The following is a 14,964-nucleotide window of genomic DNA, read 5'->3' as shown; positions in this document are numbered from 1 at the left end:
TTCCAGAATGCCATCTAGGAAGTTGAATGACACTTGCCTACTAGAGTATTACAGTCAGCCAATATTTAATGCTACTCACAGAGCAATAAACTTCCCCAAATACCACCTTCACTTCTCCATCCCCTTAACTTCCCACATCATCTTTATCCTCATTCCCATCTGCCTCTAACTCTGTTGTATTGTTTTCTCCCAAGCATTTAGTAAAGTGTTCTGCACAAAGAAAAGTGCTCAGTAAATACCACTGATTGATCAGCATGGCCTAGTGGAAAAGCACAAGCCTGGGAGTCAGAAGGTCATGGGTTCTCATCCCTGCTCTACAATTTGTCTGCTGTGTGACCTTGGACAAGTCACTTCACTTCTCTGGGCCTCAGTTTCCTCGACTGTAAGATGGGGATTAAGACTCTGAGTCCTACGTGGGACAGGGACTGTGTCCAACCCGACTATCTTGTCTTGTCTGGCATATAATGTAAGTGCTTAACAAATGCCAATATTATTATTATTATTATTTCAATTGCTTCTGCAGAGGAGGTCTCCTACCTGGTCTCTAAATCTACCCCAATCCACCTGAGTCTCTCACCTCTTAATTCCTTGCTCCCATCCTTCTCCTTTTCCTTACTGCTCTTTTCAACCTCTCAACCCACTGCCCACTCCTCCTCTGCCTTCAGATATGCTCAAGCCCCTCAATGAAAAAAATCCTCCTCTGGATCCCACTGCACCCTTCTCCTACCCTAACTCCTTCTCCAGTCCAAACTCTTCTGTCCCCACTGTCTTCCTGTCCTCTAAAGCAACGGTACTTACTGGGCACTTACAATGTGCAAGGCATTCTAGTAAGCATTTGGGAAAGTACAATACAATAGAATACAATAGACATGATCCCTGCTAAAAAGGAACTTATTCCCTTTTTAACCACAATGACCAAGGAGAAGACACTCTTCGAGATCCCAATAACTGATTTTACCCATCCACTACTCCTATGTCATAGGGAGGGGTGAAATTATTATCCCCACTTTATAGAAGAAATTAGATTCAGTGAGACTACTGGGTCACAAAAAAAATCTGAAGTGAAAGTCACCTTTAACCCTCAGCAGTTTACAAAGAAAACCAAAGCAATCAAAATAAATTACTTGCAAATGAAATTAATAGGCTAAATTCACACCTGGAATACTATGGCAGAAGTCTAACAATGCTGACCTAGCCAAAAATTTAGTTAAAAGCTGCTTGGCAATGCCCCAAACTTATCTGTATCACAGCTTTGTCTCTGTGGTCTCCTTTCCATTTCCAGAAATTTCATAATAATTCTAGTCACTTACAGAACACTGTCTCAAGGGTAGAGCACCTGGATTTTCCTATTTCAAATTTGGCAGAAAAGTATATTAGGATGAGAACATTCAAGAGAAACAGTGAAGGAAAAGTGCCAAATTTGAGCAACATTCAATGAAGCACTGAACAAGCGAAAGTAAAGAAAATATAGGAGAGTGCGCTATGGAGGGAAGTCAATCAAGGCACTGCATATGGTAAAGAAATAAATAAAATTAAAAACAATCAGATGAGGATGAGAGTAATTACTTTGGGGAAAACACAGCTGAAATTTTAGAAACTTCTTTTAAAAATCTAAGTGCCATTGGTTTAATTAAATAATTAATTATACATGAAATAGGTAAGCTTTGTTGTCAAAGAGGCTAACGTGGAAACCTTCCCTTCTTTTTAAAAGATGCTCAAAGCACCTTATGGTTTTTGGTATGATAATGACAAAAACTTGTCTCCCCAAAACTGAACATTTGCTTTAAGGTATATAATATGCCTGGGAATTCAATATGTGCAGATAAATTGAATGGAGTTTTTTGTCGAAACTGTAAAAGAGCCACACTCAATAATCACTTGTAGGGACCATCTCTATATGCTGCCAACTTGTACTTCCCAAGCGCGTAGTACAGTGCTCTGCACACAGTAAGCGCTCAATAAATATGATTGAATGAATGAATGAACTTGGAGACAAAAGTATTTATCCATGCCTTACAAAAGATTTGTTAGTGAAAGTTTGTCTTCATACTACCTAAATTGAAATTATCCTAAAGTACTGAATGGCTTATTTAGAAACAGTATCAATGCACAGTTTATTCACTTGGTAAATCTAAGTGGCCTTCAGAAATATGTACCGCCCTTGCAATTCGCTAATTGAAACAGGGATTTAACTTTTATGCCACCTGCTGCTCTTCACCTAAAATAATTAGTACTTTCATAGTCATATTTTGCAATGCGATCAGATGTCCACTTCCAAAAATCCAAAATACGAGTCTCAATTTCTCACTTGCTGATTACTGTTAATTTCACTTATCTAGATTAGGACTGAGAGCCCAGGACTCTAGAGAGTTACAATGCATACCCTAAACCACTGCCTTAGCTACAGAAAAGAAAGTCTTAAAACTTGACTTGCCTAAGATACTCATGATCTTCTACAGAGCTTACACAGTTAATTGTGCTTAGTCTCACAACCCGCATAGCTGCCTTTCATTATCAAAAGTGATCGTGAGGGTGAAGACTCATCCATGTTCCATGTGTATGAGGTTAGCTGAAAAGGCTAATATAGAAAGGGCACCCACTCATTCATTCATTCATTTGTGGATATTCAGGGATGGGGGCTATGGCTCACTGTCCTGCTCACTCCATTTTAAAAGGAATTATTACAGAGAAGAGGGAACAGGGCAGGGGAAGTGGGAAGGGGAGGAGGGGGAAATTAAGGGAGGAATACAGTTCCTATGTTTCTTCCATTTGGTTGCTCTTGCTGACTGCTGAAGCACAGCAAGAAGGAAGTTTGCTTTTTTTATTCTCCCCACATCTGCCCGTTGGCCATACGGACACAGCAGAGGGATCAGCATGAGACAGACATCAGAAAAAAGTGAAAGGAGCTCTGAGCATTTCTGAAATTGACCGGACTCTAATGGTCAAGATATTGCATGAACTCAAGTACTGATTTTCAGACATTTTCTGGTGATAAAAATATGTTTTTTAAAGATCATATGTGATTTTAGACTAATTCCTACAGATCTAAGAATATAACTCCCTCTCAAATTCAGGTCTGTAGACCAAAAATCAAGTAGACAGAAATGCATTTGCAAATGTCATATTTTCTAATAATACAAGAAAATAGCTCTGCCTTCTCCAATCACTCATTTTTGGGCCCATAGCATTATTGCAAGAGATGAAAATACTGATTTTTTTTTGTCAGAAATGCACTCCTCTTATCTGGTCTTCGGAACCTCCCCCCCACTGAGTTACTAAACTTATCTGGGTCCTGTATTTTTCCGAAGTGCACTCATCTTTCATTTATCTGTTATCTGGTGGAAATTACTTTTGCAAAGGACCCCTAAAATTTGGCCCAGAATTAAAAAGCAACCAAGGAAATAATTAGCCACTAAAAAAAGGATCATTAAATGGGATGATTGTGTTCATTTTACTGTAAAATATATTTTCTTAGCAAATGTGTTTTAAATGGCTTATACTGTTTATGGGGGCAATTAACAGTGGCTTCTAATGCAGCTGGATTGTGATAGTCTTATGTCTTTACATCTTTTAAAATGTACATATAAAAATGTGTGTGCATGTGTACATGTGAGTATGCCTGCATGCATGCGCACATGCCACCCCCTTCAGTTCAAAGAGGGCATTACTCCTAGAGAGTAATGCACTAAGCATTTGGGAGAGTACAACAGAATTAGCAGACATGTTTCCTGCCCCTAATGACCTTACAATCTAGATGTGACCAGTAAGACTAAATTCTATTTATTTATTTTATTTTGTTAGTATGTTTGGTTTTGTTCTCTGTCTCCCCCTTTTAGACTGTGAGCCCACTGTTGGGTAGGGACTGTCTCTATATGTTGCCAATTTGTACTTCCCAAGCGCTTAGTACAGTGCTCTGCACATAGTAAGCGCTCAATAAATACAATTGATGATGATGATGATTTTTGCATGCTAAACTAGTCTGCCTTCTGCTGCCATTCCCAAGTGCTTAGTACAAGTACTCTGCACATAGCAAGCACTCAATAAATACCATGAATTGATTGACTGCAGTCACTTCGTTTGAGACTTTACTTCATTGTACCTTTAAAGTTTTTTCCCCCCTACCCTGTTTAAGGTATTCCATGTTTGCTCCCCACAGAACATTTATTTGGGTATTCTGCTACTGTTCATTCCTCTCATTTGTCGGCCCAGTAAAATGTAATATGATTGGCATTGCCTCAGTGCAGGTGATACGACTATGTTCACTTCATTATTTGGGGTCCCGCCTTTCTACTTGATGTCACATATAGTAATAATAACAGTAATAATTATGGTATTTGTTAAGCGTTTACTATGTGCCAAGCACTGTTCTAAACACCGGGGTAGATACAAGGCTATCAGGTTGTCCCACATGGGGCTCACAGTTTTAATCCCCAATTTTAAAGATGAGGTAACTGAGGCACAGAGAAGTTAAGTGACTTGCCCAAAGTCACACAGCTGACCAGCGGCAAAATCCGGATTAGAACCCACAACCTCTGACTCCCAAGCCCATGCTCTTTCTGCTATGCCATGTTGCTTCTCAATATTGCATAGTGGTGGTGTTGGTCTGTAAATAAAGGATGAGATTTTGTGCAGAACTATTGAGAAGACTGTGAAACAAGGGGTCAAAAACAAAAACAGCACCAGTCACTGCAAACATCAGCACAGTAACATTTTGATAAACATGGTACGGTAACTGCCTGGGCCTTTTCAGCCATGCTTTGCACCCCAAAGTAAATTTCAAGGGTATTGCCTTCAAAAGTAACAGACATGAATGCATGACACCTGGCCTGGCCTAAAAGAACACTGGGTGTTTGCCTAAGCATACCACTGCTTCAATGTACTCTTCCAATTGCAGTAAGACCTCAATAAATAACGACTGACTGATTGACTGACAAAAAACCCTGCTCTTCCCACTCCTAGAAGCTCCTCATTTACAATGTCTATCATTTGATTCCATCCTGAGTGATGGGTTAGAATAATCTGACATTTAAGGCAGTGTTTTTTTGCAGGAAATTCATGATATCTGTTCAGTTAATAATAACAATTGAGGCATTTTTAAGTACTTATGTGCCAAACACTGCACTAAATGCTGATTTAGAAACAAGATAATCAAATCAGACACAGTGCCTATCCCTCTGGGGGTTTGCAGTCAATGGGAGAAGGGGAACAGTTATTAAATCCTCATTTTACAGGTGAGGCAACTGAAGCACAGAAAAGTTAAGTGACTTGCTTAAGGACACACACACGCATAGTTTAATGCTACATTTGAGTTTTCTGTTTTTAGAATCTGTTCTAAAAATGCAAATGTACCATTATTCTTTAAAAACTAATATCACAGATGAAAGGAGATGTTGATTTATAAATGTCACCAACAGAGAAAGTTCTGACATTTTAAATACCTGACCAAAGGTTATTTTTGCCAGTCAGATCTCAATCCTCACTCCATTCCCACATACCCCCTCAAGATACAGGCTCCTAAAGAAAGCTCTTTCCAAGAAAAAGACAAGAAACAAGGAGAAGGTGATATTCTTACCTTAGGGACCAATCCATCCTAACATCTTGTTTGGGAAATATAGCTAGAGAAGATGAGACTAGAAAGATTACATTCCTAATCAGTCAATGGAATTTAAGTGTCTCCTACGTGAAGAGTACAGTACTAAACACTTAGGAGAGTGCACCTGAAGTATAAGACAAGATCCCTGCTCTCTAAGGATTTACAATCTAAATGGAGCAGAAGAGGCAAGTTGTAGGCCTCTGACAATAATGGAAGCAGAAGGAAGAAAAAGGATATAACAGCTAGTAATACAAATATAACAGGATATGTGAGCGGAATAATTGGGTGTAAAATATAATGTGTAGGTGTATATATACATATAAGTGCTGAGGATAAGTAACATTATGTAAATGAATAGGGCAGCTGTTGGGTTGACAACTTCAGGGATGGCTTCTTGGGAGAGGTGGGATTTTTGAAAGCCTCTTAGAACAGGGGGATCTGAGGCCTGTCATATTTGAGGCCTCTCCCCCTCGTCCCCCTCTCCATCCTCCCCATCTTACCTCCTTCCCTTCCCCACAGCACCTGTATACATGTATATATGTTTGTACATATTTATTACTCTATTCATTTATTTATTTTACTTGTACATATCTATTCTATTTATTTTATTTTCTTAGTATATTTGGTTTTGTTCTCTGTCTCCCCCTTTTAGACTGTGAGCACACTGTTGGGTAGGGACTGTCTCTATATGTTGCCAACTTGTACTTCCCAAGCACTTAGTACAGTGCTCTGCACACAGTAAGCGCTCAATAAATACGATTGATGATGATGATGATGATGATGATGATGAAAGGAGAGAGAGTTTCAGGCATGGGGGACGGAGAGAGAAAGGAGTCAGAAGTGGGAAAACCAAGAGCAAAATTCAGTAGGAATAAACCAAATGCTCAGTTTCCCATTAGAGTTAGGGCAGTAACTGTACAGCTACAAGTGCCATAACAGCCGCCTAATTAATCTCCACAGGCAGCCTGGTGAGGCCAGCCCTGCCACTGCAAACATTCTTGATTTCTGGGGTTGTCGGGTGATATACACGCAGCAATTCCCCTTTACTAATCTGGAATAATGATCAAATCCTAGAGCTGGAAGGAACATCCATTGGTCATCTGGATAACCCTTTACTTCCAGGCAGAAAAATGATTAAGCAATCCTCCCCAGCACTTAGAACAGTGCTTTGCACATAGTAAGCGCTTAACAAATGCCATCATCATCATCAATAGTATTAGGAGAATTAGGAGAAGCAAAAGTCTTGGTCAAGTGGAAAGAGCACAGGCCTGGGAGTCCGAGGACCTGGGTTCTAATCCCAGCTCTGCCACTTGCCTTTTTATTTGATTTTGGGCAAATCACTTAAGTTCTCTGTATCTCAGTTTCCTCATCTGTAAAATGGGGATTAAATCCTACAACTAATAATAAGCACTGTGGTATTTGTTAAATGCTTACTATGTGCCAAGCACTGTACTGGGCCCTAAGATAGAAGTTAATCACACTGGACACAATTTCTGTCTTGCACAGGATTTACAGCCTAAATAGGGGGAGAAAAAGCACTGAATCCCCATTTTCAGATGAGGAAACTGAGGAATGGAGAAGTTAAGTGGCTTGCCCAAGGTTAAACAGCAGGCAAGTGGCAGAGCTGGGATTAGAACCTTCTCTGATTCCCAAGTCCATGTTCTTTCCACTAGATCAGGCTGACTCCTTCCCTGGGAGTCAGAAGGTCATGGGTTATAATCCCAGCTCTGCCACATGTCTGCTGTGTGAACCTGAGCAAGTCACTTCACTTCTCTATGCCTCAGTTACCTCAACTATAAAATGGGGATTAAGACTGTGAGCCCGTCAAGGGACAGGGACTGTGTCCAACTCGATTTGCTTTTATCCACCCCAGTGCTTAGTGTGGTGCCTGGCGCATAGTAACCACTTAACAAATGCCATCATTATTATTACTTAGACTGGGCGCCCCTATGAGCCTATGTCTGACCCGATTACCTCGTCTCCACTGTAGCAATTGGCAGATAGTAAATGATTAACAAATACCCCAATTCTTCTTCTCATTTAAGTTTTCCATAAGAGCTTCTGGGATAAGGAGTCTACCTATTAACTTCACTAACAGTCGGGGAGCCTGTTCTGGTGTTTGATCACCTTTTTAACAAAGAAGTTCTTTCATCTATTAATCTGAAGCTGCAGTTTAAATCCATTCCCTCTTGCTCTGTCTTTTGTGAACATTATAAGTTGCTTTTTTAATAAAAAAAACCTACTTTACTTTCTTGTTCATTTTATCCTTTCAAAGCATTTATGATCCACCTGCACCTAACACTCTACTAAGTGAGCAAAACAGCAATAGCCCGTACCCACAGTGAGATCAGCATCTATATCTGATTTTAATGATACAACTATCCAAACCATCAAACACTGATTATAAATATACTATGTGCAAAGGAAAACTGTACTACAGAAGGAGGAGTCATGGGTAAAAAACAGTCATGGGATGGTAAATTTGCCACAGTTACTGACGAAGTATACTTCACTATACCCTCAACCTAAAGATGGAGACTTGAGAATTCTTTGCTATACTTAAAAGTAATAATCGAGATGATACACTGCGCTTTTGTCAGAGGAATGTGGGAAGCCTGCTTTCATGGTGGGGAGGGAGGGTTCCCTTCTCTCTTGCCCACAGTCAGTCAGCTATTCCCCACTCTCACTCCCCTAATTTACCGTTACTTGTGTGCTAGTTAGACAATCAGCCACTATAAATTACTTTTAAGAACTCACTGTTGAGGACAGCTTTCCTCCACTCTTCTGGACGTACAGAACCGAGTCTCGTATCAGTGAAAACAGATTGAGCAGGACGTGTTCCATGTCATATATTCCCCGCATGCCTTTAACAAGCTCTTCGAGAGACCGAATGTATTCTCTCCAGTATTTGTCGATCTCCACAACACTAGCCAGACACCCCTGAGTTACAGCGTTGCAGTAACCAGCACAGGGCTTAGCCATCATGAGATTCTGGCAATAAGGGCAGTACCACATCCTCAGCAGTGTCCGTCCACAATCCTTGCTGAACTTCAAGTGATCGGTAGTGTTTATGATCTCAATCCCAAGGTTCAAGGCCTGAAGGAAGACTCTGGTGGCCTGCAGTGACTTTGACACTTGGGTCATCATCATCTTGGGAAAATTTCCAAAAACTTTCAGATCCCTCCTCGCTCTCCGCAGGCATTCTGTCGTTTCCAAGGAGGTTTCGGGGAAGCCTGGGTTAATCAGTTGCGAAAAGATAGCCGGAAACAGACTGTCGAAAAATTCATTTATCATGTCATTAACGCTGATGTCAGAACCCAGAATATAGAGAGAGACATCTGTGAAAAGCTCCCCGACAGACTTAAACGTTCTTGGGGCCATGTTCTGGTACTGGTTCTTGAACATGCTGTTGGTGTAGTTCCTCGCATGCCGAACAACAATTTCGAAGGCTTCTGTAAAACAAAACAAAACACCTGCAAAATTAAAACCCAAAAATCTGGAGGAGGGAGAGAGGAGGCAATATAAAGGGTGATTTTTCTGTTGCTAAAATGATTGAGTTGGCATTTATCCTTAAATAATTGACTCATCTCCATCTCTGCCTTTGTCCCTTCTTCTGAATTTGTTGGCTCCTGGAAATGAATAATACCCTAGGTAGTTGAAGGCCACAAATCTGAGATGCCCATAAATTCTTAAATATACAAATTACATTTCAAATGACAAAAGCCAAGATCTAGTTAATATTTTGTTTTGTTTTGGTGAAAATATTGATTTTAAAACAGGCTAAATGAGAAGTTTTATCTCTTTGTCTTATTGATTTATTTGGCTAGATAAAAATTCTATTCCAAGACTCATCATTTTAAGACAGAGATAAATATCTGACAACACACTGTAAAAGATCATGTTACAATTTAAGCATTTTTAGTCTTGGAAGAAAAAGAAATAATAACTGTGTTATTTGTTACGCGCTTACTTTGTGCCAGGCACTGTATGAAGCACTGGAGTGGATATGAGTAAATCGGTTTGGACACAGTCCAAAGAAAACTCTTACAGAAAAATAAGTGCTACCAGGAATTTAATAATTCACTGAAAACTGTCCCTAAACAGTTTTAAGGAGAACTTTCTGGTGGGATTTCTGTACTGAAAATGGAATTTATGCCTAAAAAGGGTACCTGAAATGAAAAACAAAAAGACTATCTAATTTTTATTTAAGTAGCAGAACATGGAGAGAGAGCGGCTTGCAGGTCATGGGTGATTCAGATTCCATGCTGCTTTTAAACTTTGGTTACTCTAATTGTGCCAGTTACTAATGATTGCATTCACTCATATTCCCATTGTCACAAGGTCCAATTAGCGGGATGGGTTTGAGAGATAGGGCTGACTACCACCACCTCATTTCCCACACATTGTCTGAGAGCAGTCAGACTCAAATAACTTTAAATTAATACTACACTCAGATCGGCATCCTACTAGCATGCCGTTATGAAAGTGAAAAACATTTTGAAACAAATCAGGTCCCATGAGTGGAGGGAAAAGCCCATCGCAAATTGCCCGAATCATTAAAATGTAGCTCTCCCCATCTTTCCTTAACTTTCTTCTGAGTTCCTACAGTACGTAACAGATGTGTTCCCAACAAGCCCAATTCATGAGCCTTGAAAGACCAAACAACTCCCCCATTCAACCTGCCTAAGAGGAATGCTGCAGAAGCCTTCTTGGGATCACTTCACCCAGTGGGCTTGTTCTAAAGTGTGAGCAGCACAGATCCAGGTTCTCTTCCGCCATCTGTCCTCGGTCCCCCATAAGGTAAAATACAACCATTTGATTCACCAGTGCCTACTAAATTCCTAAGCAGATTGTAAAGATGCCAAAGAAACTCCACCAGGCTTCCAAAACCATTCCGTAAAGTTAATTTACCTTTATACCAACTGCTACCATGTTTTCCCACAGGGTTTCAAAATATGTCAGGATTATATAATCCTCACTTGGTTGTAGTCTTCCACTGATCTTTTCCTCTTCATTCTCATACTGACCTGAAGAAGAGACCACTGACCAAAGAAAATGCTCTCTTGATAGAGGGATGTGGGGCTTTGTTGTTTAAATATTGGACACTTTTTGTATTAGTTTCTGCTGTTGGAGATGTTGGAACCATATGTTTAACAGAAATTTGAAAAAGATCCTAAAATCTCTTGCAGAAAGAATGACGAGAGAGAATTTGAGTGGTTTACTTTCACCTACTTCTCACGAAGGCCATTACACTCACTAGCCCCTATTCTTAGATCAATGGCCCATTTGCCCCTTCCCTTTCCTATATGAAATGCAATGTACCACACCTTAATCAAACAGGAAGGGTTGGAGGAGCCAGACCAGAGGAAAAACAAGCATCAGTTTCTTTAAACCACCTGAGGCTTCCTAAATAGTAGTCCAGACCTAGAATACTGCCAGGAAGTTCAGGCCACTGATCCTTTTTTTGACCAATTATAACATGCACATCACTTGGGGAATTATTTTGTCTGTTTCTCAATTTAGAAAGAGCTCAAAATTACATGCAGGAGAACAAAAATTTGGAAAGAAACACTATAAAATGCTCTGCACACAGTAAGTGCTCAATAAATATGATTGATTTGTTTATAAAAATGACATCCACTCTTGCCAATTTGTAGGCTAAATCAACAATACACAGCTCCCCCTCCCTTCCACGGTCACCTCAACTTACTCTCTTTGCTCTCCCCCTCTTCTCCCTGCCCCACGGCACTTAGGTATATATGTATATATCTAGAGTCCTATTTATTTATATTGATGCCTGTTTACTTGTTTTGATGATGCCTATCTCCCCTCCTCTAGACTGTAAACCCATTGTGGGCAGGGATTGTCTCTCTTTATTGCTGTTTTGTACTCTCTAAGCGCTTAGTACAGTGCTCAATAAATACGACTGAATGAATGAAAGAATGAACAACAATCAAAGAAAAAAAAGAATTTGGCAATGATAAAAAATGGGAAGCAGCATGGCCTAGGAGAGAGAGAGCGTGGGACTAGGAACTGGGCAATCTGGGTTCTAATCCCTACTCTGCCACTGTCTGCTGTGCAATTTGGGACAAGCCACTTAACCTCCCCATGCCTCAGCTTTCTCATCTGCAAAATGGGGGCTGAAATACCTGTATTCCCCTCTTTCTAAAACTGTGAGCCCTTTGTGGCACAGGGACTGAGTCCAATCTGGTTGTACTATATCTTTCCCAATCCTTAGCAGAGTGTTTGGCACAGAGATCATAATATATACCATCATTATAAAATAACTGGTATTCAATGTTCAGTAATTATACATCTTTTACTCCTAGTGTGTTGCATAGTATCATTTTTCTTCTTGGAAAATTTGAAACAGGTAAATGACCACTTTTAGAAATGAACAAAAATGCCAATAACTCTATCATTCTGGGGCATCAGAATTGCCTATTTCTCTTTCAGCCTGAATTAAAGCTATCGCATAGGAATAAAAGATCAAAGAATGCATCCATTCAAAAGACTCAGAATGTAGTTGGAGAGCTTTCCATGAAGCTCTTTACAGACCTCAGCACCCTTCCTAATCCCAGCCTAATTCTAACCAGTAACCAGCCCCAAATTGTGACATGTGAACATTGTGCTGAGCACTGTGAGCCACACCAGATGGGAGTGGATCCACATTCATATTGGAATAGAACGTGTGGTACCTACATGGGCCAGGTACAAAGAGGTCAAGCCCCAATCAGGAGAGCCCCAAGTCAAGTCAAGGTGGGTTTGGGCACTCCCCAATGAACCCTGAAGACTGGTTCGTTTCAGGGGATTTTCACTGGAAAGAGGAGATGAAGTCAGCTGCTTGGGTACTGTTTTGAGTCCTCATTTCAGCTACCCTTACTTGGCCTAAATACTGCTCCCTATGAACCAATCTAGTGGCAATTAGCGAGCTACAAAAATGAGGAATAAAAAATGAGGAATGAGCTTACAACAGAGAGAACGCATGTCAGAAGCCCACTGTCTTCAACTTGGGGATCTGTGTTTACAGAGAGAACTGGGTTAAACTGGGAGCTGTACCAATTATTCAGGGAGTGGCCAAGTGTACTTAGTCATTCCTGGCCTTTTCTTGCATTTGCAAGCAGTCATTTGTTTTGCATGTAAATAACTACTCTCACTCTTAATTTTGGTATGCTCAAAAGTGTCCTCCTGTCTCCCTCATTAGACTGCATGCCCCTCAAGGACAGGAACTATGTCTTTTACTTATTTACATGTCACTACATTTCCAATACAGTGCTGTGCAATGAGTAGGTGCTCAAACAATGCTGATTATCAGCAGGAGTCCCAGCACAGGTGGTCCTCCACATAGGTGTAGTGATTCCAGTTGGTAAAAGCGGCTACAGGCCCCCACAGCCAACTGGACACCTGAACCTGTTCAGGGGTGCCACCTGGCAGAGGGCAACTCATTTCCAGGCCTCCCCCGGCTCAGTGTTCCAGGTCTCCACTTGGAAAAAATATGACCTCGCCCTGCTGGAGCGACTCCTATTTCTGCACCCCTTCCTCTCACTCAGTCTTTAGTGCCTACTATGGGCAGAGCACTGAACTAGGGGGCAGACACACATTTCCATCTTCTGTGAAACTCTGCTGTTCATAGGCAGTGTTTTCAGATGTCTGGATGCACACCAGGGTGGGACTCTCACAAGGCTAGAGGCCTGAAGGAACATATTTGCAAAATTTGAGCAGGTGACATGGCGGGAGTGGTCCAGGGCAGAGCCCTCTGAAACCAATCAATCAATCAATCGTATTTATTGAGTGCTTACTGTGTGCAGAGCACTGTACTAAGCACTTGGGAAGTACAAGTTGGCAACATATAGAGACAATCCCTACCCAACAGTGGGCTCACAGTCTAAAAGGGGGAGACAGAGAACAAAACCAAACATACTAACAAAATAAAATAAATACAATAGATATGTACAAGTAAAATAAATAAATAAATAGAGTAATAAATATGTACAAACATACATACATATATACAGGTGCTGTGGGGCCAGAAACTGAGACACCCCTGATGTCACTGGCACGCAGCCTGACATGATGAGGTCATGAACGCACTACTTTTGAAGGAGTCTGCCCAATTTGGCCCATACCAAGGGTCTCCCCAGGAAACCCCGGCCCTGCTCCACAGACACTGTGTTCCCATCCCAGGTTTGTGTCAACTCATTCGTTTACTCAATTGTATTTACTAAGTGCTTACTGTGTGCAGAGCACTGTACTAAGCGCTTGGGAACTCCGGGTCAGAGCTGTGGGCCTCGGCAGTGAGTGCCGCAGCAAAGAGAGGATGGGGTCTGAAAATCTAAACAACAGACATAAAAGTTTCCAATAACAACAATAGTTATAATAATAGTAACAACGATATTTGTTAAGCACTTGCTAAGTGCCAAGCACTGTACCAAGCAGCAGAATGCATACAAGTTGATCAGGCTGGGCACGGTCCCTTGTTTCACACAGGGCTCATGATCTAAATAGGAGGGAGAACAGATATTTAATCCCCATTTTACAGATGAGAAACTGAGGCGCAGAGAAATTAAATGACTTGTCTGTCATCACCCAGCAGGCAAGTGGAAGAACTGATATTAGAACCCAGATCTTCTGACTCCGACATCCACGCTCTTTCCACTAGGCCAAGTTGCTTCCTGGCAAGGGACAGACCTGATGAAATCTGGATTGTCTAGTTTAAAACTGGACAAAAGTCCATCCTAGTCACTTCTGTTACAAAACAGCCAGACCCTCTTCCCCCGAGCCTGATCCATGCAGCTCAAAGAACCTGTAAGATCTGGGGCTGGCTAAACCCTTGTCTAGCTGAACAGGACTGAGCACCTGACAGGCCCAAACTGCCCCGGAGTCTGAGGACAATGGGTCAGCCAAGCTCCAGGTTCTCATACCTATCAAAACTGTTCCAGTAGGACCCCAGCAGCTAATTATAAACTTGTTGGCGCAATCCGGACTAGTAGGAAAAGTTGAAGACCTCCTTTAAGCCTTGAGAAACCTGATCCAAAATTGAAGGATTTGAGGGAGGAGCAGGCCACAAGCAACAAAATCTATGGATCAGGACACTATCAAGAAGAGGCTGGCTCCTGGAAACGGGAAAAGCAGCTGTTGTTTGGAAGGGGCTTATTAGTGTACTACAGGGCCATAAGTCAAGACAACCCTGGCCCTCCTGGGGGAACCTTATCAAGGTAAGGAGGTGTCTCAAAGGGTTCAGGCCCAGGACAAATCTTTTCACTGAAAATCAGACTGCATTGAGTGAACTCAAGAAGAAGAAGGAGAAATAGGCTAAGTATAGTGCAGTGCAACACGTGCAACACTTCCATTCCACATGGGAGGAAGTCCAT

General features: G+C 41.3%; 1 protein-coding gene across 1 annotated transcript in view; it reads right to left on the bottom strand.

Annotated features, from left to right (window-relative positions):
• Nucleotides 1–14,964, bottom strand: part of GPC3 (glypican 3) — a 432,499-nt gene that overhangs the window by 203,617 nt on the left and 213,918 nt on the right. Inside the window, exon 3 of the mRNA XM_038748017.1 lies at nucleotides 8,351–9,045. Within this exon, the coding sequence (XP_038603945.1) occupies nucleotides 8,351–9,045 (695 nt within the window). The remainder of the gene's footprint in view (nucleotides 1–8,350; nucleotides 9,046–14,964) is intronic.

Source organism: Tachyglossus aculeatus, chromosome 6, assembly GCF_015852505.1.
Source record: "Tachyglossus aculeatus isolate mTacAcu1 chromosome 6, mTacAcu1.pri, whole genome shotgun sequence".
NCBI lineage: Eukaryota > Metazoa > Chordata > Mammalia > Monotremata > Tachyglossidae > Tachyglossus > Tachyglossus aculeatus.
This window is presented reverse-complemented; position numbering and strand designations above follow the sequence as displayed.